This window comes from Halictus rubicundus, chromosome 11 (genome assembly GCF_050948215.1).
Source record: "Halictus rubicundus isolate RS-2024b chromosome 11, iyHalRubi1_principal, whole genome shotgun sequence".
NCBI lineage: Eukaryota > Metazoa > Arthropoda > Insecta > Hymenoptera > Halictidae > Halictus > Halictus rubicundus.
In genome coordinates, this window is record NC_135159.1 from 12,848,190 (window position 1) to 12,871,289 (window position 23,100).

Here is a 23,100-nt window from a genome sequence, read left to right on the forward strand (position 1 = left end):
AGCCTGTATCGGTTCCGCTGCCACGTTACCAGCCCCCTAACCTCAACAGCCCTGTACCCTGGCGGGGATTTGGGTTCCAAAAAACTCCCGAAAAAATCATCATCCTGTGGAGGTGTCCCCCGACGAATCCAGTCGTCTGGTCCGCGTAAAAATTGATTCCGTCGGTCCGTGGGTGCAAGGGCCGGCGGGTCGCGTCGGCATCGTCGAGAAAAAGTGCGCTGCGGGGGTGGGGGAGTGAGGGCCGCGAGGGGCGGGCCGGGGAGCGAGGGGGGCGGCGCGTGTGCGCAGTGTCCTCGTCCAAGATGTCCGCCCGGGTGCTTCAGGTAGTCGTGGTTTTGCGGCGCGGTGCGTTGCACACCGTGGTCAGGCGAATCCGGGGTTTTCGTGTGGTTCGGTCGTCGATCCGGCTGGTGTCTGGTCGCAGGTGTTAGAGTCCGGGGGCCCCCGATACGCGTGGCACGGGGCTGTGTGTTTTGTCGACGGCGCCCCTGTTCGTTGACCGGCCGGTTTGGAAACCGGCCCTGCCGTCGGGTCTCGGAAACAAGAGTCGAATCGAGTCGAGTCGAGTCGAGTCGAGTCGAGTCGAGTCGAGTCGGGTCGGGTCGGGCCGGGTCGGGTCGAGTCCAGCGGGTCGGTTCCCCGGTCCTTTGGTTAGACAGTGTAAAACGCCGGCGAGGAGAGTAGAGCAGCCCGTGGGTTCTCTCGCCAGGGCGGAGAAGCGTCGACAGACAGGGTGGAGGGGCGGCTAAGAGCGAGAGAGAAAGGCCGAGAGACAGAGAGAGAGAGAGAGAGGGGGGGAGGGAGAGAGAGAGAGAGAGAGGAAGCTTGAGGCAGGCGCGCGTATTGATTCCCGCGTGGCGTTATACGGTGAGGTGAGAAAGCTGCAACCGGAAAATCCGCGCCGCTGGGAAACCTGAAGACCACCCTGAAGACCACCACCGGGGAGGGCTCCAGGACTGCCGTCGGTCGTCGACGCTGGCAAGGTACGTCTTCACCCGTATCTAAACCCCCATTGATGTCACCCGGGTGTCCTACACGGGGTATTGTCTTCGAGGAACCGGGATCGCACGCGGCCCCTCTTCCTCGAGGAAGTGAACCCGAAGGGAGGGTCGACACTCTCTCGAAAAAGGGTATATCGATCGGCCGGGATCCGGGACCGTGGGCTCCCCGCACACGCCATCGTTCTCTCGACACCCTGTCTCTTTTCGCTTCTTTCCACCCGGACGGCTATCCCCTATTCGAGCCACGACGACCAGCGACGAGTTCCTTCTCTCTAGGTCGACCGGCCAGGTCTGACACCCTTTCCCGATCCCCCCTGCACCCCATACCAACCCCCCGTCACTCTTTTCCTATCCCCATCCCCCCCAACCAACCGCTCTGCCACGTTTTTTGCCAAGTCCACTGACAGGTGTCGCTCGTTAGCCACCCCTGAACGCCGAGACCTGCCGAGAAAGAGAGAAAGAGAAACCGGCATTCCTACAGGCCTCCGACGGCTCCTGATAGAGCTGGCCTCTCTTCCTCCGTGTGCCACTCTCGCCCTTAAACTATCCCTTATCGATCGCCAACCTCCCCCCCCCAACCCCCCAGCGCTACTAGCCGCCGCGATCCGAAATTCCGGCCGACGGTGTGCGTCTTCCTACGACGACGCCTTATCGCCGCCTTCCACTGGATACCCTCGAACCAGATTCGTCTTCATGCTTTCTTGATACCCTCCTTTCGACGCCGTGTCCTCCTTCTCGAGCTGTCGCAATCTACAATCGAAGGAAACGCCGGAGCGGTGCAATCGGAGCTTTGGCTTTGGGTATTGCGTGGTTCTTCTGAAGCAATCGCTGCCAGGACTTGGGATTTTTTGCGTTTTCCTGGGTCTAGTAGATGAGATATCACCGTACACCAATTTTTAGTGCCGCAAGGCATGTAGTTTTGTCGCTAATCTTCCTTTCGGTAAACGCTGTGCGGCTCGATTGCTGTTGAGTTTGAGTATTTTCATTGGTTTCACGCCTTCATCATAGGGGGTTGCAATTAAAAAATCTTTTGGAAGGGTGAAGCATTTTTTGGAGTGTTGCAAGCATGAAAGAGGTTCACTGAATGCAGTGTGCCTAGACTGCTGATGTTTATGCATTTGTGCTCAAATAAATGGGACAAGTATAATACTGTGAGAAAACATTACAAGAATTTATACCATTTTCAACTTTGTAAGACAATAAATAGAGAAAATATATTTTCAATTGAAAAAGTCCGCAGTCTACTTATAACACGGTTTCGATACAACACGGAACGAATTGGCCGTGTTATAAGGTCGAGCGTTCACAGTAAATGTCAAGTGGTAAAAAGGGGCAAGAAGTTGTACAAGGCACGTCTGGTTTCGCCGTGCGATAACTTTGTTTCCAAAGCAGCAACAGTTACACGTGAAGTGTGTCGATCCCGAAGCCCTTTAAATTTTCAAGCCACTTTTACTTTTCCTCTGATTGACGCTCGCCAGAGTCATAGTTATTCTCTCCCTCTCTCTCTCTCTCTCTCTCTCTGTCCTCGTTCACGTTTTGTTGCTTCACACCCAACCAGGGGACTCTTTCCTTATGTCCTATCGATCACCCCCCACCCCACCCCTTCGCCCCCGGAACATGAAACGGAAAGCAGATTTGGACAATGAGGTTCGGGAACCAGTTGAATGTCCAGTCTAACCGGGCATTCTTTCTCCCTGTAGTACTGTGTGCTTGGCATGATCTAACTGTTGAACACGTGTTTGTTACCCAACAGTCTATTCGGTAACCGAACTCCCCGGAATTGATCCCTTAACACCTCCAATTATAATGTTATCGAATTCTTGAATTGGCAATGCCATGCCGATGCCGTTGATCCTCTGAATATTGAAAAGCCTATAATCGATATTGCACAATCACCTAGTTCTATAATGGTAAATTAGGTTCGTGTGTATGTCATGATTAATTAACAGACAGTATGCGCAGCTATTTCAATGTCAGACTTTAGGTCAGAATATCCGAACTAGGACATTAACAATTTCTAGGTTAGAATACTTAGGATTTCTAGGTTAGGACAACTAGATTCGTCAGATTAGGATAATTAGACTGTCTAGATTGACATATCTGGGGCCTGGAGGTTAAGATTCCTGGATTCTCTAGGTTAAAATATTTGGAACATTTAGGTTGGGATACTTAGATCCCCTAGGTTAGGGCATCCAGATCAAGTTTGAGGACATCTGGGACCTGGAGGTTAGGATTCCTGGATTCTCTAGGTTAAAACATTTGGAACATCTAGGTGAGGATGTCCAGAACGTTTAGGTTGGGATTCTTGGATCCCCTAGGTTAGGGCATCCAGATCAAGTTTGAGGACATCTGGGACCTGGAGGTTAGGATTCCTGGATTCTCTAGGTTAAAACATTTGGAACATCTAGGTTAGGATGTCCAGAACGTTTAGGTTGGGATTCTTAGATCCCCTAGGTTAGGGCATCCAAGTTTGAGGACCAATCCGACACCTTTAATGTTTCTTTCCAAAAACTCCACCACATGAAAAAAAGGAAGTTTGATTAAAACATCAGGGTTACAGTCGCGCCGCTTGTTAGTCGCGGCACTCGCACACACCTCCGCAGCCCGGGGGTATACTTTGACCGAAAACTGGCTTGGCGATCAAAGCGGTTAAAGAACGATCGGGCCAGCTTTGCGACAAAGTACCCCGAATCCCTCGGCGCGCGGGGAAGGATTAACAAGTTAGGGGATCTTTGTTTCGCCGTGCGAGACTGATCAAACCTCATCCTGGTACCTGCCCCTCTCTCTGTCTCCTTCGCTTCCTCCTACGTTCGTGGCCCATCCCCCCGTAGGATCGCGGTTGACACCACATGGACCGGATTGCGATCGAAGCACCCCTTAAGATTGTGCGCAGTAGTAGCCCCCCCTTTTGTTCGGCGGCGCCACGCGATTTTCCGGCGCGCAGTTGCCGTGCCCCAACGGAAATCGTCCTCTCTCTCTCCTCGGGAATCGACTCGCGCGACCCTAAGCGTTAAGTGGCGTGCACGCCGCTATTGAGTCACGCTTCGCGTGTGCCCGCGTACTTACTCTCGCGTGCCGGCCCCGTGGACACACGTTTTTGCCCGGAGTTCCCGCGAATTCGGACGGTTCTCTGCCTGCGGATTGATGGTACGGATGGTCCCAGGAATTTTTTGAGATTTGGCAGGATTTTTCAAAATTGCAAGCTTTTTGCACCATTTCGTGAGTTTTTGTAATTCTATGTTATTCGCATTGTTTTCAAAGTGATTTCGCTTTCGAACTGCACTCTACCCCCTGATGACACTGTGGTGATTAGACTGTGGATTTTTATGCAGAATCAACATTGCCAAGATGAAAGAGACGTACTACATTGACTCGTACTACTGAAACACGGTTCCGACGTGGCAATGAATATCAATTATTAGGAAAGTATTTGTCAGGCTAATGTTTGTCCGGCTATTTTTAATAACGACGGGCGCGGATGCTGCGCATTCTTACGCGCGAGGTATAGCAAGTTTTCTTGAACTTTGATTGGGATGAAATGCCGCGTACGGACGGGGGTAGTGCAGTTGCAATAAAATGAAGCACCGAGGCTAAATGAGCCGCGAAACTTTGCCGACCTGTGGGATAGGATTGAAAGTTCAAGCTCGCGTTTTGAGGCAATGTTGTCCCCGCTTGTAATTTTTTAGACTGCAAAAGGTCCCTTTTGCAACGATACCAAAAACACGGAGGATTTTATGCAATTATAACCAACCCTATAACACTGTGTTATCAGACAAAAGGGTTGAGTGTGCTATATTTTAAGAGAAAAAAAAGAGATAATATTTGAAATTGGGAGTATCTATGTAAATCATTGAAGCAAGAATTAAATTCTTAAAATCATTAAAGCACGTATCAAATTTGTGTTGTGGAAATTTTTATTCTTCGTGAAAGCCCTCGGTCCAATCGTGAATAACAAATAAATCCAACTTTGGCATTTTTCTGAGTGTAGCATGTAATTTCGAGAAGTATCACGAATGCAGCCTAATCGATCGATCATTCGTTCTATTTTCAGAAGGGCGGGCGAGGGTGATCTGTAGACCAGAATGAGAGAAATCAGCAAGGTCTGGTCGAGCAGGGACCCAACGTCCCTCGGCAGAAGAAATGATTTTTAGAAGGTAAACACTCTTTCAATTTCTCTATCAGCTGTGATCATTTTCTATCTGTCTTTATCTCTATGTCTATCTCGCTGAGTTACAACTATCAAGCGTGCCCAGAGAATTGCTTCACCTTGAAATTACTCTGGAAATACGGAAATTATCTGCATGCGATGTCTTATGTTGTCGATACCATAGTGGCTCGTGAGTTATCGTTGACTGCAGCGCGCCACTGTCATTTCTTCGATCGTTTCCGAGGAAGAAAGTAAATAATACCCGCGGGTGTCTTTCACTACGATCATAGTGATCGCGTGCATCTCCGAGCAGACCTCCGAACGAATGCTGAATGATCAATGTGATATATAAACACATACATACATATATACTTTGATTGTTGTGACACTTGTTTAATATATATTTAGCATTTGACAATGAACTTGCTATTTGACATGCCAGACTTTTTCGTTGTTCGATCATGGGATTGGAGCAAGCCTAACTCTACGATACATATGTAACTCTGAGGAGCAAACCTCAATAGGAACATAACTCAATAGGGACCTAAGTTTATAGGGACACAGCCCTATAGAGACCTAATTCTCCAGGGACCTAATTTCTAGGGGTCTAACTATGCAGGGACCTAACTCTCTGGGGATCTAATTGCTAAGGTTCTAGCTATGTGGGGACCTAATTGATAGGGGTCTAGCTATGTAGGGACCTAACTCTCTGGGGATCTAATTGCTAGGGGTCTAGCTATGGGGGGACCTAATTGGTAGGGGTCTAACTATGTAGGGACCTAACTCTCTGGGGACCTAATTGCTAGAGGCCTAGCTATGTAGGGACCTAAATCTCTGGGGACCTAGTTTCTAAGGGTCTAGCTATGTAGGGACCTAACTCTCCAGGGGCCTAGTTTCTAGGGGTTTAACTATATTGGGACCTAATTGCTAGGAGTCTAACTATGTGGGGACCTAATTGCTAGGGGTGTAGGGACCTAACTCTCCGAAGACCAAACTCTGTAGGGACCACGTTCTATACATACCATAGTTAGGTACGGATTAGTTTGGGACTTAACTCTACAGGGTCTTGACTCATCGGTACCTATTTCAATGATCCACGGACACCTAACACCTGAAAGTACACAAGGCTAGAGTTAGACATGACTAGTCAGTCAGTGTTAAACTGGATAAATTAAGAATGAAAATTAATCCGATTACCCCTATCATACCTAACACCATCCAAGTTAAGCCCCAAGGACTGATTAGAATGCTTGCATGTAGTCAAATTAAGGCTGTAAAAAGCTGTAGATGGAAAGCAGGATCCAAAGGGTTCTCCAGAGGACAGTTTAGTTTTCGTCGTGCAGGGGCATCATTATCATTGCCTTGGACATTTTTCTTTCCATTCTCTCACAGGAAATACCGCTAGGGACCGATTGGTCGTTCGGTGCATGGGAGTGTGTCGTTGTTTACGAGGATGTATTAAAGTGCTGCAGCTTAGGGATACTGTACCCTAACAGAGGAAGGGGCAATAGGTTAAAAAAAGGTGACGTAACTGAGAACCATCCATACCTAACTTCACCTAGCCTAAACTAACGTGATCTGATATAACCTCAACCTGACGTGAAGTACTCTTTTATATAGGAAACAGTGTCTCATGCACTCTACTATAACTCAGGTGTACCTTAGTACACTTTAATATGGCTAGAACTATCCCAAAACGTGACCAGATGTACTCCAATGCACTCTAATCCTAAAGTAGTTGAAACTAATCTCAATCCTCTTTTACATGCCCAGACCTAACATCTAGCATGGTCTCCCTAACGCAAAACAGGTTGAATCGGTAAAATTCCATGTCCTAACCCAACGTATCAGGCAGAATGTAAGAACCTACCCTAACGTACATATCAACATCTACTTCAACATGACCCGACTCAAAACAACTTACAGATGTCCTAACCCAGATACAATGCAATTCTGACCTAACCCAGTACAATTCCAGCATATGTGAGCGAACCGAAATTCTGACCGAACCGCAGCCCCAGGTGACCTAGCCCTAAACACACACATGTGGCACGTATGCTAATCCCCGCTAGCCCGAGTGCATCTCATTTTGTCCTGCGACCTCAGATACGTCACGCAGCTTGGAAAGACTGTTTTGGTATCAACATTTTAAAAACGTGTCTCAATTTCCGAGACAATCAATTTGGTATCCCATTGAATCTTCAACTTCGACAATTTTTTGCAGCCCAACGGCGCAATAGAAAATTTTTATTTTTTCCCTACATTTACACAGTACTACGGACCACTTCCCAAAAAAGTTCAAGGTTAAAAAAATTCTTCGTTCAAAAGTTACAAATAGATTTGTTATACTCAATTTCTAAGAGACTCAATTTGAAGTCCAATCGAATCTTCAACTTCGACAATTTTTTGCACCCAACGGCGCAATAGAAAATTTTTATTTTTTCCCTACATTTACACAGTACTACGGACCATCCCCCAAAAAAGTTCCAGCTTAAACAAATCTTTCATTCAAAAGTTATAAATACATTTGTAATACTCAATTTCTGAGAGACTCAATTCGGAGTCCATTCGAATTGATTCGGATTTTTTGGAGGCGATTGTTCGCCAGTGATCGTGTTAAAGGGCGTGGACCCTCCGATCCTGGAGGCCCGAAATTAATGGCCCAGGGCATTATCCTGTGGCTTGAGATTCGGCGAAGTCAAAGGAGCCCGATTCCGGCAACTGGGTCACGCGGAGCATTAAATGCTCGAGGAAGTTCGAGCGAAACGAGATTATCCGACAAATTGTCTCGGTGCACGATGGGGGCGTCTGGCCCCCCTTTTTAGGGGAAGATCCGTCAGGGGAGGTCAAGGTTGCCAGCACGACAGGCAACGACGCGTCGCGACGCGCAACGCGCGCCGTTTCACCATTCTCTCATTGATTCTTAACGAGGGAACGGGGCGAGCTTGACACAGAATGTCGTGTGCGAAACGCACCACCGAAATTCAATTGAACGGCCCGAGACGTCCGGCCGTGACGAACGCCGCTTATGAGATTCCTAGCATAACTCGTGCGGCCCTAGGTCAACTGTTACCGGCCGTCCACGTGCGATCGATTCCAAGGGACTTCCCCCCCTTGCACGCGACTACTTCCTGGTTGTTTCGGCCCTTTGCCACCTGGCCGGTCCCTTTGGAGTCTCCTCGAACCGGCTCGATCGTGAAATCGTCTTGAGTCGATAGATTATACTACCTTGAAAATCTTAATGCCTGCAGGCCAGTTCTGTTGATTTTTGTACCCTACATTTCGAGGTGAAGTCAGATTTTTCCTTAATTTTTTAAAACCCTAAAATTTCGGAAATCCATAAAATTTATGCTTGTAATTTCACTGCGGATCTCTATGCAAAATAAAAATTTTAAATAAATTTCCTTTAGTGGATGGAAAAATGTCGAACAATATTGGTGCGTCAAGAGAAGTTAAATGTGTCCGGATAATTTTATAGAATACCGAACCGGTGACTGCGATTGCAGATAAATTTTAACTGACCTGGTATTTTAATTTCCCAGTCGATACGGCAGCATATTAATTTATTAATGTGCCGCGGAGACCCATCCTCGGGTCCCCGATGATTTTATTTTAATTCGGCGGGCAATGCCTACACCCTATGGCCGTGTTCTACATCTGCCAGATTGTATCTTCAATCTTTCACACTTTTACCCGCTTCATTCCTCGGTTCTAATCCTTGATGGGCGTTTCGTTAATTCCTAATTCATTCTCTAATTAATATCTCTGCCGAAAATGTTACCTTATACAAAACTGTGCAGTCAAATAACAAGCAACGACCAGAAGGAAATAAAATCAAAAATTCCATCGACTGCAAAAATCATTTTCGAAATTTTCTACAGCTCCAAAATTTTTCCAAAAATACTCGGATGCAGTCAGACTTTTACAGTGGACTGTACCCGTGCCACAAAAGGGGTTACCTAACTCAGACCAAAAGAAAGAGAGCAGAAAATTCTACTGACCTGAAAAATCTTTTTCCCAAATTTTCTCCAGCTCCAAAATTTTTCCAAAATTTATCAACTGTATGCAGACTTTCGTAGTGGACTGTACCGGTGCTACAGACACAAATGGGTTAACAGACAGTGACTATTCCCGTTATTGGGTCGCGCGTAACAAAAACAGGGTTCTGAAAGGTAAGAAAATATAGGTGGGCACACAGGTTCGCTCGGCCAGTCGGCGATTATGGTCGCCGGCCTGGAAGATTCCAGCATCGCAGTTTCCGGGGGTAATAGGCGTATACACAAACAAAAGATCCGTGGACACGTGGCGAGGGGAGCAAGAAACGAGGGGGCTCCTGGGATGGCAACCTTGAGGGCGAACGATCCAAGGGGTGATAGTAAAAAGACGCCTGATTTCGGCCAGTCAACCCTCGGTCGTCGGAGACTGCGGACGCCATGCGTCGCGACGCTCGAACACTCGCTCCTAACACATCGATTTACTCCAATATTTGCTCAGATATTTCGCCGCGGAGTGTTTTCACGCTAAACAAAAAATATTTACCGTGGAGCCGTTTTTTAAAGTAAATAATAAACTGGTAAAGTGCTCAGTGTTGCAATGGTACAGTGTTGGGTACAGTACAGGCTAGAAGTTTAATAAACTGCTACTGGAGCATCTCCAATCATGCAGGATTGGTTGGAGACTTTATTTGACCAATGTAAGTACGTCCCAAATATTTATTCCTATTTTATTTCGTAGGTACAAATATGTTGAACAAATTTTTTAAAAACAACGTTAGAGTGAGAATGTCGTAGAAAACTACCCCATAAAAGATTCGAACCGCAAAATAACTAAATTAAAATTGCATTCCCACTAAAAACCAGTAAAGGTGTAGACATGATTTGAAAAATATTTTTTAAAACACTATTAGTGAAAAGATGCCATAGCAAATTTTTTTATGCATAATACAACATTTAAACTACCCTATAAAAATCGTCTTCAAGATATAAGGACCGCAAGAGTGTCAAAAATTTTCTCTATTGGAATAGTATTTTAGCCAGGGCTGACAAGTTGTCTAAAGAAAGGGGTGGGGGTGATAGTCGCGATCGACGACGTGAGAAATTGTTGGCCAGGAAGTTTGCAAATTGAGGGAGTGTGTCGCCAGTCCGGGTGCTCGATTATTAGTGTTGGGTCGAGATTATAGAGACATTTGGCGTGCGCGGCGAACACTGTGAAACCGGCGGATTCTCCCCCTGCTGTACGTATCGATCGTTCTCCTTTCCCGAAGGGAAGTAACTTCTGGCATCCTTACTGCCGGCAAAAATTTCTGACTACGAGCTACTTCGCCAACAAAGTGCATTAGCCGCAACGGGCAACACCCTGGGAACCCTTTTAGCAGGCCGTTAGACAAGCTTGATTGCACCGAACACGGTGTGTGGATGTCGCCACCGGCGCCCGGGTCAATCGTGACCCGGCCCAGAAACGACACGTTACCCATTTCCAAACTCCCTCTTACACACACACACGCGCGCTCTCACGTACACACGTACTCTGCCCGCATATTTTGACGTGAATGCTATCGCAATATCGATTGGGAATCGGTGTGCGCGGCTGTTCGTCATTCCACAACGTTCGGGGGACTAAAATTAACTTCACGGGGATGCCCTAAATTGAACGTGACTTACAAGTGAATGTGGACGGTCTTGATGGAATTTTGGTCGACAGGAATTTTGCAGGGAAACTTTTTCAACGACGCGTTTTACCCTATTTTTAGATTTTTGCTCGAGGGGTGGCTACCACCTTTAGAGAATTAGCTATGTTTTCGATGGGGTAATTTAGAGGTTGTTAGAATTAGACAAATTTTATTCGTCGTATAATTGTGCAGTTTAAGTCCAATTTTGGAAACGAATTTTGAAGAGCTCCATTTGATTAGGAAATATATTTAAAAATGTGGAGTTGGTACTTGGAGGTTGGGATTATGATTATGTCGTTTGTGGATTTTTACTCATTTTTAATGTTCTCTGATGTCCCTCACATAAGCAGGATGTAATTCATCTCAATTAGGGCGCATTTACTCTCACGAGAAATTAGGGCTTAGAGGTTAGGTCGGTTGTTAAATCCATGACAGATTTACTAATGGATTAGGACTTCAGGATTGGATGCTACATCCAATTAGAAGTATCTTTCTGCATCTACAATCTACTCGGATTTATTGAGTCCGATTCTACTTAGGGCTTATGCATTCTCATTATAATCCTCATTGCATAATCGCAGGACTTATAGGGTTGTAAGGTTGCGAGGGCTCAAGATGAAGTTTAAAGGCTTACCCTAAAGGATTTCATCCAATTGATGATATCCAAACATTAAGTGGTCTTAGAGGTTATGTTCGCTATAGACTTCTCAAAATTCGACGCCTATTCAAACATTGCGTACTTGTTCCCAAAAGTCTTATAGGTTATGTTCCCAAACATCGAGAACTCCACGCCACCTGTAGGGCCCCAGGACATACCGTTTGGTTCCCCCACCATGTTTCCCAAGGATTCCCAAGGCCACCCTCCCCTGCCCCATTGGCGTCCATCGGGGACCAGTGCGAATCTCATCAGGGGACCTAGGGCTCGCGATTTAGGTCACCTGGCAGGTGCAGGGTGAGCTACCTAGTGACTGACGAATTGATTTCAGGAAGAGGGCATGACGCACCGAACTCATGCAGTGGCGAAAACACGTGCGCATCAAGTACGGTGGTCGAGTCGGTGTCGGTCAAGGGCAGCGGGAGCGGGAGCAGGTGCAGCTGCAGGTGCGCGTGGTGCAGCTGCAGCGGGAAGGGGGCTCGAGACTAAGCTACGTCTGTCATCGGCCTCATCCCTCGTCGACGACACGTCGCAGCTGCAGCGCAGCAGCCATGCTCTGCTGCGGCCGCAGAAAAGTGAGTACTCGTCATCCTCCGAAGGGTTGTGCACGTTTGGTGCAGCTGCAGTGACACCTCCCTGTACGGTTGCCACCGGTTAACGCGCGAGACACTTCGTGCAAGTGCCCGTCAGGTCCAGATACACCCACATCATTATTTCTGACACCCCGCGTTGAGTCACTGCAGCTGCAACACGTTTCCAAGACAGTACCCAAGTAGTGAAACCGATTTTTAGTCAGACGTCAAGATGGATGCAGAACAAGCGCCTCTTCGAGATTTTTTACAGTTCAACGGTGCGATAGAAAATTTGTATTTTTTCCCCAGATTTACATAATTAGTGTTGACCATTCCCACAAAAAGTTTGAACTGAAAAATATTGCTCATTCTAAAGTTATAAATATATTTCTGAACTCTGATTCTTAAGACAATTCGAAGTCCCATCGAATTTTCAAGTTTAACAATTTTTTCTGGTCGAAGGGTAAATGCTACGGAAAAATGGCCGAGTCTAAACGATTCTACGCACTCTCTCGAGTAAAATGATATATAATTTTGTAAGATTGTAAATATTCAGTCACGTTTAAAAAAATCGCGAAAGAAAGAGGGGCGCTATAGGGTCGATCAGGTGCACCTATAGACTGGTCGTCGTTACAAGGTTGTCAGCAAGTTCAGGAAAGTTTAGCGTAGGTTAAAGTCAGGTCCACAGTCGGCCGGGGATCCGACGGAACCGTCGGGGACGACAATCGATAGCGGAACGACGCGGAATCGATGGCAAGATACGCGCGTTTATTTCGTCGATCCGGTATCACCGATAGTATAGAAAATAATGGCAAGCTGCCGGATATTTGTGGGCGGGCGGGTGACAAATATATATGATAAAAGCCGACTGTTCCGCTCCGTATCTCGATATTGATTTACAACAAGCCGATACCGTTCACCGTTTTCGATTTCCATGTGACGGGGCTCGCCGAAAATTTCGCCTCGCCCTGCGGGCTATTGGCCAGGATATTGAAACGACAAAAAAGGAAACAAACTTTTCCGAACTTCCAATGGAAAACATCGCCCTTTCATGCGCTGCTTCTCTCGATTGGGTGCCCGCCAGATAATTTATTTATGAAGTAGAAATATTTCATTCACTGGCTACACAATTTTCACAAACTGCAAATTGCTACAGATTGTTTTTAAAAAATCGGGAGGATGGAAGAATTTATTTTCGGATTAACGTTCGTTAATTTCAAGATTCCCTAGAATTATTTCCCTATCAGCATTACTACCATAGTAATACCGATAACCTCAATAAACTGGAGTTACAGTCACCTGTAACCTAATTTTAATAACCTATTAAAATCGAAAGAAAAAGACATTTCATTTTGTATAATTATTTGCTGATTGTTAGTTAAATTGCTTGAAAAAGATTGGTTTGTAGGAGATCAGAATTTTTAAGTGGGATTTGGAAACCGTTGGTAGGCCTGTTCGAAGATGGCAGCACCCTATTTTATATGGGGATTTCCCGGTTGTGTATGGTTGGAGGTTAACAGGAGTTTGCGAAGATGGCGTATAATAAGGAGCGACAATAAATGTCGAAGTCTCGGAACGGAGCGTTTCTAGGCCGTGGCTCGGGGTTTGTTTTCGGGGAACAATATAAAAATGACGCGGACTCGCCGAGTAGGCCCGACGACGACGACGTTCTTTCTTCTCTGGCCTGTCCCCATTGTCTCGCTTCCGTTGAACTTGCGCACATGGCTCGTTTTCAAAAGGCGAGTTAGCAATTCCAAGCTCGCCGACCATCCACGGTTGAATGTAAGGCGAGAAGGCCGTGATATTTCGCGGTGATCTACCGTTGCAGACCCTGTCCGGTCAGGTTAATTCGTGCAGGCTTGCCAACCTAATATTGACGTTGAAAATGTCGTTTCTCGTCGTTAATGTTGAATTATTGATCAAGGAACCGTACTAATTTCTACTTTTGAATCTCTTTGTTGGAATACGTGCATTTTGTTTCATCTAAATTGGCTCGTTCGAACGCACAGGCTGGCCAACATGATGTAGTCGTGGAAGATATTTTTCTTGTCGCCTGTACGATGGGATTTTCCCAAAAATACGATGAATAAAAGATTTTTTAATGTAGTAACGGTGGGCCAAGGATCGACGTGAAAGTGGCACTAAATCGCAGGAAAAGTTCGCCGCACGAAATCTTAAAAATTCCCTCTTTGTGCTTCACCCTGGTACCGTGAAGACCTCCATGTCGCGATGCTTTTGATACTTACTGAAGGGAGTGTCCCTCTTTGTGCCACTGTAGCACTTTTAACACTCTCTGAAGGGAACCCTCCACTCTCTGCCGGCGTTTCGTGTGTCACAAAGACGCAGAAAGTTCGCAAGTTCGGCACGAACATCGCGCGAGATGTCGTTCGACGTATTTTGACATTGTTTCGTTCCAAAATTTCCCCTAGCATCACCCAAAACCCCGTACAAAAAATTTCAGAAACCCGAAGCGTTTCACACAATTTGACCAAAAATTCATAAAACTTTTGGTGTTTAAAAAATTTGAATTTGTATAATCGGTGAAAGTATCGTCAGGGTATCGTCGGATTTGAGGTTAGAAATAATTTGGGGATGGACAAAAATATTCCTGGATGCTTTAGATTTATACAATTGATGGAAATAGGATCCAGCATGGTCAGATTTGAGGTTAGAAAAAATTTAGTGGTCGTTATAAATATTCCCATATATTTTTAGATTATTTTAAAGTCGCCCCCGGACCAAATTCAGGATAGCTTAAAGCTGCAAAGAGTGCAGACGCCGACAAAAATATCTTTTCATTCCGAAAATATATTTAGCAGCAGTTGGCGATTTTAGGTTATGTCCCAGCTAGCTCGGAGCTAAAAGAAATCCATCCCTCATAAAAAAAGCTAAATGTGGTAGATCTGGGTTGATCAAAATTCGTGTTCGAGTAAATACAGCATTTACACGAATACTTCTAGCCTGTTGTATCGATTCGAAAGCATCGCGAATGTTCGCGAAATATCGGGCGGCCGTTCTAGGGAATTAGCAAACGTCATCGCGCAATATTTCACGAAAAATAAGACACTAATGGCAGTGTAAATGTAGCAAGAGTCGCCAAACGACGGGACGGCGAATAAAACTCCCGCCGGGGGTGGACGAAGTGGCTTGCAGACAAGTTTATTTAAATTCCACTAATGACGTCATTAAAATAATAAACGATGTCGTTTAGGGGGTAGAATGTAAGCCGAGACCGCGGTTCGTAACTTCTCCGAGGCCCGGCCGGAAATGTGGCAAAACTTCTTTTTTTCTTACTGAGATTATTTCTTGTACGCGTTCGTTCTTCGTTTATTCCAAATCCGGAAACAAATCGATTCCATGGTCGTTATACCTAAAAGAGTTCAATCCAAAAATACTCTGGTGTATTGGTCCGGGATTCCTTCGAATATCGGTAAGGAAGAGCGCTGTTGTATCGATCAATAATCAATTTTTCAGTCTTTTCATACGTCCAAGAAGATATCTGTAATCTACCTCAGTAATTACGATCAGTTATAAATATTGGTAATAGTAATCGTTGAAGTACAAGCTCCTGTGATTTCTGAGGTAAGGTACGAAATGTGAACTAATTCACTATTATTTTCCTACATTTGGCGGTTGTACGGTGTAGTAATAGCAGTAATAATATTGTTCTAGCTCCACCCATTAAAGGTACATTACAAAAGTACAGAACACAGTAACATAACCTCACATATCAACCTGAAACGAAGAATACTTTGAGGTTAGAATACCATTGAGGTTAGAACGCGGAAGGAGCAAAATAGAAAAGAGAAACAAAGGCGTAGAATGAAAAAAAAGACCAGTGCTGTCGAACATAACCTATTTTCCCAGTCACGGTTTCCCAAGCAATTATGCTCGTCCGCGAAGAAAAGAATTGCAGCAAATGAAACGGTGCTCGATATTTTCCGTGACGCAGCCGGTTCGAAAGAATAATTTGCAATTTGCTTTGGCGGAAGAAGGGGGTAGGAGAGGGGAGGGTGGGGGAGCGTCGTAAAAGCGACTTCCGGTTCGATATTAGCATAAGTACGGCCGGTGTGTACAGGTTTCCGGAAGCGGGGCTTTACGTTCCTTCCGCGTATCACGCGTGTCGGCGAAGGCCCCCGGATATTTTGCATGCTTCCGCGAAAAGTCCGACGTTGCACCGTTGCACCATTGAACCGTTGCGCCGTTGCACCGGGTGCATTTACGTGCAATCGGGCGCCGGGGCGCACGCGAGCCGGATGTTTCGCAAGGATGGCCGCAGCCCCGAAAGAAATCGTCAGGAAGAATGTAAATCAGGCTGATTAGCAGTCGACGGACTTATCAGTTCGCGGAATGAATCCTTTGTAACTAGAATTTTGCGCCACTGCTGAAGAAGATTGATGGCGCCGCCTGCCGGACGATTCCGCCACTTCCCGTGTAATCTGCATCTCGAAATTCTAGGCTGTTTCGTTCGCGAAAATCTCTCGAGGAAACCGTTGAAAATGACATTCTGATTGCAGTAAATCAATATCAGTCTTGAAGTTTCAGTTTCTAAAATTGCAATCTACAGTCTACTTCAAAAAATCCAATTTGAACCACCTTTCCATCATAACCTTAAAAATAACCACGACTGTCTTAGAATAAGACCCAATATATTTGGAACAATTTTCGCGTAGATTCGCGACTCTTAAGAGTCTTCTAAGCTAAAATATTACCATAAATGGCTAACCAGTTTTGAATTCTGCCCATCTTCCCGCCACTCCCCCAAAGGCGTCGCCAGCGGTGGGCAAATAACCGAATATTTACGAAACAATTTTTTCCCACTGATTGGCACCTCGGTACCGTCTGATTTTTTGGCAGGAAAGTTCCTCGATTTGGAGAAAGGTTTTTCGCGTAACACACATCGGAAATAATTACCGGCTACGTCCCTTTCCATCCGATTCATTATTGGCTCGTTCACCCGCCGTCGATGTCAATGGCGTCCCATCGATTAAAGTTACGTCGGCGTCGACTAATAAATTCCCGGCGTCCTGTATAATGAACATGTCGTTCTTTCATCGTGCCGCATGGTTTTTCAACTGTGTGCCCGTTAATTGGCCAATATTCGGTGATAATTGGCGTGCTAAATATTCGAAGGGGGTTTCCCCGGCGGTTTTCTTTATCCGTTCGGTGGAACACGAGTTCGTACATTTTCGTTGGATCACTCTCGTTACTTTCGATCGAAAGCGAAAAACTTTCTACATAATTCATTCCCGCGACTTTTCCCTTCCCATAGATATTTCGTGCTAGGGAATTTCTTTCGTTGTAATAATCTCCTCTCGGAACCCCGTTATGCTGCCAACTTTCGATTCGCCTTACTTACCCGGTTCCGCGAAGATTTGAATATTAGATTGCCGTACCGAGAAAGAAGTACACCGTTCACAATGCAATGCACACATTTGCCTTTGTCATGTTCCCGGGAATTCCCCTTGTTCCCTTGTTTGTCAATCTTTTCGCGGAACTATAGCACGGAACTTCTATTTTCCTGTTGCCAACTTCGTCGAAAACAGCGACGTTCGAAATGGAAAAATTGCAGTTCAAATATTATTTCACACTAGGAATAGGGACTTTTTCGGCTTTTGGACTAGGGGATATTTCAGTTTTAGGGCTAGGGGATCTTTGAAGTTTAGGACTAGGGGATATATCAGTTTTAGGGCTAGGGGATCTTTGAAGTTTAGGACTGGGGGATATTTCAGTTTTAGGGCTGGGGGATTTTTCAGTTTGTGGACTAGGGAATTTTTCAGCCTTAGGACTAGGGTTTTCTCAGTTTCTTAAAATTGAGATTTATTTTTCTGGTGACTGGATTTTCGAAAAGAAGGCCCCTCGACATCTATTCCGGGCGGCTCGAAGATTCTTTCACGGTTGATCGCGAGAGACACAAGACTCGCTGGTAAGGCAGTCGCATTCAGACAATGAGGGAGAGGAGCTCCTTTGAAAGGGGTAGGCGAAAGAATGGAGAAAAAAGGGAGAAAGGTTGGACGAGCGGATATAATATGCAGAAGGTCTCGACTATCCTTTGATTTTAATAGATCGGCCAATGAACGAAGACCCTCTGTTATAACACGTTAATGAATAGCCGTCCATCTTAATGCGCCTCTAATGCGAAATCAATATCTAATTATCTTTCGCTAGCCTCTCCACGGCCCTTTTTCCCCACCCCCGTTCGTTCTCGCGACGACCGTCGTCCCGGCAGTCCACCTTATAGCCACCTTACCCGCTTTACACACCTTCGCAGTGGGAACGAACATTCTTTATTAGCTCCTCGAACCAGCATTAACCTCTGAGCTAGGGTATCATCAACCTGTCAGATATATCGCGTCAGAAACTACGATTAGGACATGCGACTGATATATTATGAATCGTGACTTCAACATGTACCAAACGCATGTAGTCAGAACCTAGCCCAAAGGCAAATCAAATTCATACTATGACCAAACCAACCCCCCACACCTATAACAAACTTTTATCAAACGGATTTGTGAGTTAGTGGAATAGGCAGATAGTGGTCGGACAAGTTGAAGCCCGTTCTCCGTGTACTCCTAATGATCGACCGGACACGAAAAGCTCGATTTTCGTTAACTGTCTATTGAAACAATTTTTTTTTATATATTCTCCAATTGAATGCAGGTGTACGTCGCAAGCACGGGGGGAGGGGGAGGGGGAGGGGTAGGTTTATGAATCGATCAGCTCGCCGCGGGGAACGATTGTTTTCGAATAAAATTTTTCCACAAAATCGAGCGGAAAGGGTGACGACGCACTTGGCGCGGCGAGCGGAAAAATATCGGTGACAGCGATCGCCGAAACAATCCGCGTTGAGAAGAATGAGCCTCGAGTGTCTCCCGATTCTATATAAACTCCTCGCCTATAAATCACTTTCCGGCGTGTGTGCCCGCGAAAAGAGATCGTGGAACAGCATGATTAATTCTCCGACGGGGGCTTTTACAACACCGTTTTATGACGTCCATGTTCGTCTCGGTTCCCCTCTGTCTGGGGCTTTTATAAAATATTTACCACTCCACAACAAACCGTTTCGTAAAAATGTACCTCGCGAGAAATAACGACGAAAATTCCCGACATCCATCGTCCCCTTCTTTCTAAATAGAATTGACAACGCAACAACTCGTAAATCATTATTATCTACCAATTTGACATTCCACAGAAGTGCTACAGTTCGAACATGTATAGTCCGTGTGGCTTTGGATTGGTGCGCGCAAGGCAATGGCGGCGCGCGTGGTCACGCGACGGGCCCCTGATTGGCCCGCCTGGCCTCGGACAGGGCTGTGTACGGAGTTCAACGGGCCCCAGGTATAGAAAATAAATTGGATATAAAATTTTGCTAATTTTTTCCCCCGAACATTTTGAGCTTCAGAATCGCTATTGTACTCGTGAAGAAAAAGCTGATGGTCGCGACCTGTCGCACGGTTGAGCGACGCCTTCGAATGGCCCTGTTTCCACCAGTAGTTCGTTCCCCGGCCTCTTTATCTCGCTCCTCTGGTTCGGTTCGTGTCTCGGTGTGTCCCGCGACGCGACAATTAGTCCTCAATTATGAAACCTCCCTCGGTAGGGTAACGGGTGATCCGGAAAGGAAGAAGGGTGGCAGAAGGGTAGGCCGCTTGAGAACGCGTCACACACGAGCAACCAACACCCCAACCGGTGGTTCCTTCCTCTCCAGTACCTGTCGGCACTGCTCTGTGTGTACCCGATCGAAAGCCTCGTGTGCATGTACTTTTCGCGTAGTCGTCGATGCTAAACCGATGAAGGGTCGTCGCCATCGGCTGGATAGGGCGACCGTCCGGTTACCATGGGGCGACGGGGTTCGCGCCGAGAAACTATTCCCTGCGTTGCCAACCGATTGACACCTCGGTCTAGGTTGGGTCTGGGTTAATCGTTGGGGCTCCGTCGAACCTGAACGTTTCCTCACTTGTATTTTGATGTTGGGCTTCAGTTTGGACCGGTTTGATCTGGTTTGGACCAGTGTCACCAGACTAACACTTGTCTCCCAACCTTCCCCTTCTGCGACGCTATTCCCCCACGGCCCGGTCACGTGACTAATCCGGTACTTGCAGGGAGGGGGTAACCGTATTCCCCTCAGTTCCAGTCGACTCCCCCTATCTGGCGGCACTGGTTTGCATCCTGGTGTGAAATACCACTGTTTATATTCCAGACACTTTTAATATTCTACGAGTAAAACCGTTGCATATGCCATACACGTCAAAGTCTGATGGGGTCCTCGGGTGTACAGGTTGAACGCCAAAAAATTTCGTGAACGCTGCCCTGTTGGGCGAGGGCCGCGAGACCGGCGCTAGGGGCTCAGAGAGAGAGAGAGAGAGAGAGAGAGAGAGAGAGAGAGAGAGAGAGAGAGAGAGAGAGAGAGAGAGAGAGAAATAGGGCGAAACAGGGGGAATGTCGGGCGCAAAAGGAAGTCTCTTTGATTTTCAGACGAGCCGCAATTATCCCTCTCGCACGTTCCACATACCGGAACTGGAGCAGTCGGATCGTTACGATGCCTTTTCTCTCGTCTCCCTCCTTTCTTTCTTCCTTTCTTTCTCTCCCTCCTGGTCCCGCGTGGCTCTGTGGCTCACCGCGAAAATGCATGAAGAGATTCTGGGAAAAAGACGAAGTGAAAGAATTCCAACCCTGAGGCCACGGGGAACAGCGGGGGTGGAGAAAAAGGAAGGGATGGGGGGGGGGTGCAGAAAGCAGGGGGTTAGAGATCGGTGGTAGCAATCGTGGAGACAATGGGTACCGAGCTGAATGAGAGGCTCGAGTCTCTGGCTCTTCCCGTTTGTCGGTAGACGACACCGCGTCGCCCTCGGATTCGGCCTCATTAAAAATCATCCACGCAGCTCTTTTTCAAAAAAACTGATTCGGAAGGCCACGGTTAATCACCGGAGGGGGCCACTCGCGAACCCCTTTATCGGCCGCTTTGCTACGCCCCTTTTCACTCCTTTCTCCCCGAGCCTGATCGCACCGATTCCGCTCTCGACGCTTTGTCGCCGGATGAGCCTACCTGGCTAACTCGCGGTGCTGTTCAATTTCGAGATCCCTCGGCTCTGCGAGCTTTGCGTTGCGTTTCAGCGTCCGAATCGGCGAGATCTCAATCGTAATAGGCGGCGTTTGTCGGGCCAAAAGTGGCTGGTGATAAATAGTTTTAGGAAAAATTTGGGCTCCAGTTGGTTTGAGGTGGTTTGAGACTGTTTGAGCATGTTGGGAGGTCGTTGCGAGTTGTCGCATGAGGTTGTAGGACCTCTGAGTGACGTGGGAAATTGTTCAGTGACTGAGGATGTGGTTTGAGGCGGTTTGAGACAGCTTGTTCAACCTTGTTAACAAAATTACTGTTTATTAGAGGTTAGCTTAAGACGATTTTGCTCACCCCAAAGAGCCAGCGTTTGTGATGGATCGTAAAGCAGAAGTTTGAACTAGTTTGCACAAGTTTGAGCAAGTTTGAGCCCAAGCAGAGCTCGCTAAAGAATCCCGCAATCCCCCCACCACTTCTCCAAACATTTTCTGAAAGCATTTGAGCGACAAATCCATTCGCATGACGATGTTTGACGCGGTTTGAATGAACGAAAGAGCCTCCAAACGGGGGAAATCAATGATTTTCCCGGTTAGGAGTGGTAATGCCGTGTAGGCCTGGAACATCGGACGTAATCCCGGCACAAGCACCGGGTATTGGGTCACGAATGGACAGCGCATGGATTTTCGCTTATAGTAAATAAGCCGTGTATCGGACTTTGAAGAGGAGCTCTGTGTTCCATTTCTTTTGATGCCTCGATATCTTTGACGCGCGCTGCGAAAAACTGTGTGGTCCATCGACCGTTGCGCCGTCATCAAAAGGGGAAAAAATGATTTTCCCTTTAACATAATCGGCGTCGAACGTCACTGTGTCGCGATTGGTGCTGCCGCGCGAGTCTATCGGGACCGTTCTTGAATTATGGGGCCATTATTACCCTAACCGCATCCACCGGCGTTTCGCGCGATACATTAGGGCAATATGAACGTTCGTCGCCTGTAATTCTATTATCTCTGAAGCGAAATAAAGTGTGTAGCCAGATAAGATGGTCAAAAGTGCCACAAAGTAGTCTGACATGTTTCAAGTTATAAATTATGCTCTATTTCTTCTGATGTGCTCAAGAAAAAATTACAAAAAAATTCATGAACATTCTATCCAATGGCACACACGACCTGAGATTTTTTCGAATTTTTGACTGCAAGATGGATTTTTAAAAAATATCAGAAACTTAAAATTGCTGATTGTGTAGCGAAGTTGAAATAGAAGAATCTACAATAGGATACAAATAGAAGAACGTACTTAAATTTGTTTGAAGGTGTAGCTGTGTTTGCAATGGTTGTAAAATATTGTTGGAATTGTTTGTCATGGAAATTGAAAAAGTTGTGCGAGCCCGATCGAGCACCGCCTCAGGTGGTTACTTGGGATCTCAGTCGGGTCGTTGTCCCCGGTTTTTGATCACAGAAAACTTTTCAAAGGGGTCTACACACGCTTGACATTTAGCGGAGGCATGGCTGCGAGCAGTTACTCGTTTATCCACTTCGGGAAGCGGCCGATCGATCTCCCGGCGTCATTCTATAACCTTTGACCGAGATGCCTGGCTGGATTGAATTACTTGTGCTCGTCCAATTACTCGTAATCTTATGAACTTGCCATGTATCTCCGTGTGTTATTTCTCCTATCTGATCAGCCTGTGAAATGGGATTTCCCCGAACGCGTCGCCGGCCTCTTCGAGGAAATATTTAGCGTTATTTTTATCTTAATGTCATCACTTCTCTCTTCCATCGATATTGAGAGACTTCTGTTTGAGCCTCGAATCAAATGTTTGACATGGTTTGACGAGACGTTGTGGTCTCTTCGAGGAAATATTTATTGTCACTTTTGTTTTAACGCCATCAATTCTCTTTATGTCCTAGATGGGAATATTGAGAACTTCTGTTTGAGCTTCGAGGAAAATGTTTCACATGGTTTCCTGTAGTTTGGTGACCCGTTGTGGCCTCTTCTGGGAAAT

At 46.4% G+C, this 23,100-nt stretch overlaps 1 protein-coding gene across 6 annotated transcripts in view; it reads left to right on the top strand.

Annotated features, from left to right (window-relative positions):
• Positions 1–317: 317 nt before the first annotated feature.
• Rhogap100f (Rho GTPase activating protein at 100F) overlaps positions 318–23,100 on the top strand; it is a 53,031-nt gene continuing 30,248 nt past the window's right edge. For all 6 annotated transcript variants that reach the window (XM_076795725.1, XM_076795726.1, XM_076795728.1 and 3 more), the window contains exons 1-3: positions 318–983; positions 5,053–5,155; positions 11,803–12,046. In XM_076795725.1, coding sequence (XP_076651840.1) covers positions 11,828–12,046 — 219 coding nt within the window. In that variant the 5' untranslated portion in view covers positions 318–983; positions 5,053–5,155; positions 11,803–11,827. The remainder of the gene's footprint in view (positions 984–5,052; positions 5,156–11,802; positions 12,047–23,100) is intronic.